The sequence below is a fragment of the Fonticula alba genome (assembly GCF_000388065.1).
Source record: "Fonticula alba strain ATCC 38817 unplaced genomic scaffold supercont2.7, whole genome shotgun sequence".
NCBI classification, from domain to species: Eukaryota; order Rotosphaerida; family Fonticulaceae; genus Fonticula; species Fonticula alba.
The window spans coordinates 927,687-933,818 of record NW_009242977.1 but is presented as its reverse complement, the minus strand read 5'-3'; the positions used below and the strand labels follow the sequence as shown (position 1 = coordinate 933,818).

Genomic DNA, 6,132 nt, shown 5'->3' with positions numbered 1-6,132 from the left:
CCCCCGGGGGACATAGGGCCACGCATGCACACACGCGGACTCGCGCGTGCGCCCTTTCGCAGAAGCACGCATGTGGGTGACCCGCACAGGGGCCTGGCGGCGGCTCACCAGGGGGTGGGGGCGGGGGACATGCACTCCCAGGCCGAGCGCGAGCGCACGTCGAAATTAAGCGCGACCCTCACAGGGAGAGGGGGGGGGGGGTAAGGGACGCCAAGGTCAAGACCCTGCACGCCGGGGGGGGAGGCAGCCGGGCAGGGCAAACACGGACACTAACTCCGGGAAAAGGACACGCGCGGGCCCCGGGAAAGCAAGGGCAGGCCGCGGGCGGGGCCGGGGCTGGGGGGGAACCAAATATTTACATGGAAGCAACACCCCCAGCACGCCGGCGCAGGGCATGCGCACCCCGCCGGGTGCGAGACAAAACCCAGTCGCCCGACCTCGCTTCGTCTCTCGGAGGCAGACCGATGTCTCCGGCGCCGCGCGTGTCCTCAGAAAAAAAGGAAGAAGGCACACGCACGCAGAGACAGACGCCGGGCCGGAGGGCACACCCTCCCGCAGCATACGCCCGCCGCGAGGCGGGGCGGGGAGGGGGGGGGGTGCGCAGACTGGCACGCACACGGGGCCCGAAAGCGACCCTTAGGGGGCCAACTGAGAGACCCCGGGGGGGCGTGCGTGGGAGCCCGTTCTCCTCGGCGCCGGGGCACCGGGGGCGCGCGGGGAGAGCGCGGGGCTGCGCGCCTGCCCCCATGCGGCCCGGGGCCAAGATGCGGCCCCCGTGGGGGGGGGGGCAGGGCAGGAAGGGGGAAAGAGCAAGAAACCGCCCGGCCCTGTGTGCCCCCCCCCCCTCCCCGACAAGCGCACTCGACCGCGGCCGACACCCCGATGGGCCAGGGAGAAAGTGCGCGGCCGGCGCGCAGCGCCCAAGCATGCGCACGACGGAATATACGCTCACATGCGTGCGCATGCGCAAGCCCACATGTGCGCGCACCGGGGGGGGGGGGGGGGACGCATGCATGCGTCCTTGGTGCGCAGCTGCCCCCGGCGCGTCGGGGCCGGTCGGGGGAGCCGCCCTGCCCGAGCGGCTCCGGCCCCCGCCCCCGCGCCCCCGCCCCCGAAGGGGGCAGCCGCGCACGGCCGAGGGCTGAAACGGCGCCCCCGGCAAGCGGGGGGAATGTCACCACGGACGCTGGCCGGGATAGGGGGGAGGGGGAGCGAAGCGGCCAGGCTCGCCGCCGGGGGCCCAGGGGCAATGGTGCGCCCTACCCCGGCGAAGGCCCAACTGCCGGGGGGCAGGCGATGACTCACAGCGCATGCTGATGAACTCACCGCGGCTGGGGAGCCTGTCGGGCAGCCACCCTGCTCTCGGCGGAATTCCGGGAAGCATATCTCCCGGCCGGTGCTCGCCCGGGGAGGGGGGGAATGATGACACACAATCGGCTCAACAATTCCGGCCTCCCGGGCCGGGCGGGCGGGAGACTGTGCCTCCGGGCCGCCCTTCCTCCGGCTCGGGAGACGGGGCGCGTGGCACAGTGCGCGGCCCGCCCTCCTCCCCTCGCGGCCGGGGGGGGGGGGCATGGCCTCCGAGGACTGGGTCAAGCGAGGCGGGCAGCCCAGCCAGCCAGCCAGACAGCCAGTCGCGCCAAGACACAGCCGCTCGCTTGGCTCCCAGGTCTACGACCAGACGCCCGGGAGCCCTTCGGTGGCATGCAGCGAGGGGGGATACCGCGCTTGCCTCCAGCGTCCCGCGCCCCCGCGCCCCCACGCCCCCACGCCCCCGGGGGGGCAGCGGGTTGGGGGAGGCGGGCACACCTTCGAGGAGCCAGGTGCGCCAGTGCTCGCCCCGGTGGTTGCGCGGCGCGCCCATGCATGAGGTCGTTCACGGCGACCCGGGGCAGGCAGGGCGAGCAAGGCACCTCCCCCCGCCCGGCCCCCGTGTCCCGCCGCCCGCCCCCTCCCTCGATGGCCCCAACCGGAAATGACTGGGCCCGGCCCAGGCGGGGGCCATACACGGGCCTGGCGGGCGTCGGAAATATTCCGAGGTCCGCGGCCGCCCGCATGTAAGGAGGGTGCCTCGTGCCCAGGCCGGGCCAGGCCAGGGCGGCAAACCGCCCTGCCAGTTTGACCGGCTTCCCAGGCCGGGCCAGCCGCGGGAGGAAGGAGGGCCTGTCGGGGGCGGGCGGGCGGGCGGGCGGGCGGGGGGGGGGCGCGGAACCCCGCCTGCCCGATGCACGGCCACCAGAAAAAACGCGGGGCGCGGATGGGGCACAGGGGGAACCGCCCAACCCCCTGGGGAGGGGCCTTCGCGATGCGCGGTCCGTCCCACTGGTGAAACAGTGAGCCTGGGCACGCGCACACACACACGTCGCGCCCACGGGCAAGGGCGCGCATGCAGGGGCCCCGCCGTCGCCCCCCTCCCTCGCAGGGAGACCAGCTCCGCCCGGTTGGGAGGGGCTCTCACACCGAATACAGCCCCCCTTCATCCGCACGATGGCCCAGGGGGGGGGACGAGGGAGAGGAAGACGGAGACCCCTCGAACATGGGTGCACAGGCACCACGCACGCAGGGTGACGCGCCCCTCGGCCAATGGCCCGGACACGGCGCCCCGTCCAAGGACCAGCTCCCAGGCCCAAGACGGATGACTGGGGGCGGATTCCCCGTACGGCCTGCATGCACTCCCGGTCCCTCCGCCCGCCCTCCGGCTCCGCACCGGCCCGAGTGAGCACAGGGCGAGGGTGCGAGGGCCGGGGAAAAGCGGCCCCTGACCCTAATCGGGGCTGGGGTTGCCCCTCTTCCCAGCCGCCGGGCGAGGGTTGCAAGTTGGGGGCAAAGTAGGGCCCCGCGCAGGCGACTGGCACGACGACAGCAGAAGGACCCCCTCCCCGCCCCTTCCATCCCGCCAGCCCCTCTCGGGACGTTGGCGGCAGTAGTGATGGTGGGGGAGCGGGCGGCCCGGCCGCCGACTTCGGCAACCTGACAGCCCTTGTTTTTCGGCCCGGGGGGGGGGGGGGAGGGGGCCTGCCCACTTCTCGCGCGCGGGTCAAAAAACCGCCAAGGAGGGGGTCGGTCCCGCACGACGCCGGAGCTCGGCGCCCCAACACCCAACACGGCGCCCGTCCGCTTGCCCCCTACCTCGCTCCCTCTCGCAAGGCGGACACAAGGGGGGGGGGGGGGACACAGGGAGGACCCAGGTTCTCGAAGGGCTCCCTCGCCCCCGGCCGGGGCACGCATGTAGTCCCCTGCCGGTCGTCACACCTAGCGAGAGGGGGGGCGCTGGAAATCCCATGCTCGAGGCCTGGCGGACGCTCCCCCCCCCCCCTCGGGCACACGCAGCCGCCACGGCGGAGCACCTCCCCTCCTGGAGAAGGGACAACGGAAGACGGGGCTGGGAGGGGGGGGAGAGAGAAGGGAGAAGCGGCCCCGCGGCTGGGAGAAGCCAGCCCGTGCGAAATCAACATGGTGGACATGTGACCGCGCGCGTCCGACGGAGCGCCTGCGCACGGGACATACGGTGTGTCGGTCATGTGTCGCTGTTTCACTCAGCCCTCCATGCCCACAGTGGGGGGGGGAAGGGGGGAAGAGGAGGGAGGGCGAGGGAGGGTGCGTGCCGCGGGGTCCCCTGCCCCCCCTCCCCCCCCCTCCCGGCGGGTGAACCGACGCAGAGCGGCAGGCGACCGAACACAGACGAGCGACCGGGCAACCAAGAAGCGTGGCACGCGCAGAAGAAGAGGACCGACCCCTCTGCCTGGTTGGGAGGAGGGGGGGCGCACACGCTCGCCCAAAGAGACGGGGAAGCACATGGACTCGGGAGGGAAACATGCCCAGAAGCGAGGCAAAGGAGAGGCAATGGAGGGGGGCGCGGGCTTGCCACAACGGAGGGCTCTCCGACGGGCCTACTCTTCCCTCGGTGGGCGCACATCACTCAGGCAGAGAGGCGCAGTGAGTCTGGCTCCCGGAGGCCACGCTGGGAAGTATGTAGGTGCCCAACGGACAAAACAACATACACACACGCACACATGTACACACGCACACATGTACACATGCACTCACATATGCACTTACACAAACATACACACACATCACTCGGGGCATCATAGCCGCCAGTTGGGAAAAGGGAAGGGCGCGAAGGGTGGAACGGGGGGAGCGATGGACGGGGGAGGGGGGAGAGAGAGAACAACGCAGGAGGATATACACAATGGTTGTGCATCCCCACGCCGACGTGCGGGGTCGTGCACACGCGCGCGTGGCGAAGCGCTGCTGTCGCCTGAGCCCCCCCGCTGCGATCACCGCCACCACCGCCACCACCAGGGCGAGCTGCCTTTTTTCCCACAGGTGGGCTCTTTTTTGGGGGGAGGAGAAGGGAAGATTGGAGGAGGGGGGGGGGATGGGAGGAGTGACGCACCTGGACCGAGTTCCAGAAGAAGACTTTTTGCTTTTTGTGCGTACGAATGCACCGGCTCCGATGGAGGAAGTCGAGAAGCATGGACCGCGGGGCCTCCAGCAGGGCATCTTGACCGGGCTTGAGCGAGCGCAGGTCACTGAAGACGCCCTCTTCAAACTTCTTCCGGTCGCGGATCGGCTGTCTCTCGAGGCGGAATCGCCAGGTTATGACCTTGACGATGTCGGTGCCGGTAATGAGCCGGTCGTTGTTCCAGTGGACACAGGAGATGCACTCCTCGAAGAGGTGGAACTTGGCCAGGGCGCCGGGGCTAAACCTGAGAGTGCGCATGGGGATGTGGGGAGAGAAAGAGGGAAGGGGGAGGAAGGCAAAGGAAGGAAAGCGAGAACGAGTAAGCAGACATGCAGAAGGGGGAGGGGGAGGGGGAGAGAGAGAGGGGGGGAGAGACAGAGAGAGAGGGAGAGAGAGGGAGGGAGAGACAGAGAGAAGGAGAGACAGAGAGAGAGGGGGAGAGAGGGAGAATGGATGATCGGGCTGTGCCGTAACAGCACAAGTCATGCCCGTGTCCAGGACGCGCGATGCCGCGCCGGACTCCTGCAGGGGGAGATACACATGGGCGACGATGAAGTTGTGCACCGGGCCATTCCAGCTGCGCCAGAAGTACGCCTTCCGAGTGGCAGGGGTGAGGGAGAGAGGGGGGGGGGGGGATTAGATCAGGGAGTAAGGCCAGACAGGGAGAGTGGACATCATGGTGGGTGCGGGGCTCTCCGGCCATCTCGGGTGAACGACCAGCACCACGAGACATGAGGCAGAAGGAGAGAGAGATAGAGAGAGAGAGAGAGAGAGAGAGAGAGAACCCGACACGCACCATGGAAGTTTGCCGATGTTGGTGATGAAGTCTTGGAGCTGTTCGAGGACTCCGGCCGGGTTGGTCCTGGCAGACACCGTCGGAAAGAAGTCCACACCATTGGTGGACCGAGCCAGGAACACTGTGCGGGGATCCAGGTCGCCAGGCACGCCGGTCACCGCACTCGGACGACCGGCCGCCTGGCTGCCGGCCCCTCGCGACACCGGCTGGTCCGAATGTGCGAGCGCATCGCTCCAGGCATCGGTAGGGGAGTGGCTGTCCTCCTCGGTGCTAGCCTCTCGATCGGATCGGCTGTGCATGGCTGTCTGGGAGGCCGAGATGTCAGGGGCCGCGGCAGAGAGGGCGGGCGGGAAGAGGGCTGGCAGGGAGGACACCCGAAGACACTTTGGTAGCTGGACCACCATGCACAGGGCCGGGCCGAAGGGGGAGGAGATGCGGAACAGGAGGGATGCGAGGCAGGAGGGGGAGGCGAGGGTGCCCAGTGAGCGGGAGGCCGGTAAGTCCAGGAACAGGGGGGGGGGGAGGGGGGGCGAGGGAGGCCACGGGCGACAGTGGTGGCCGGCGGGCGAGGAAGGCACACCGGGGACGAGGGGACCCGGGGAAGCGAGGAGAAGGAGGAGGGGGAAAGGCGATCTGGCCGGGGCGGCAGATCGCGGCCGGAGGCTGGGGCCAGGTGCCCGGCCGGCACGACGTACCGGTCCGGAGGAACGCGAAGGGGGATGGAGGGGGGAAAGGGTGAGAGGGTGGCTGTGACACGCTCTCAGAGGGTGATGAGTGGCCTTTCTTCTTGTGAGGGCTCTTCTCGGGCGCGAAGCTCGAGGCGAGGGAGAGGCCGGTGGGTGGGGGTGGGGGGTCGGCACGCGAAGCG

General features: G+C 69.9%; 1 protein-coding gene across 1 annotated transcript; it reads right to left on the bottom strand.

Moving 5' to 3' along the window:
- Nucleotides 1-4,280: 4,280 nt before the first annotated feature.
- Nucleotides 4,281-5,998, bottom strand: H696_04409 (hypothetical protein; the record flags this gene model as incomplete). Its single annotated transcript, XM_009498285.1, has 4 exons — nucleotides 5,960-5,998; nucleotides 5,265-5,656; nucleotides 4,400-4,712; nucleotides 4,281-4,334 (listed from the first exon to the last, which is right to left on the bottom strand). Exons 2-4 carry the CDS (start codon nucleotides 5,561-5,563, stop codon nucleotides 4,281-4,283), a joined length of 666 nt encoding a protein of 221 aa, XP_009496560.1. The 5' UTR covers nucleotides 5,564-5,656; nucleotides 5,960-5,998.
- Between the last annotated feature and the right edge of the window lie 134 nt (nucleotides 5,999-6,132).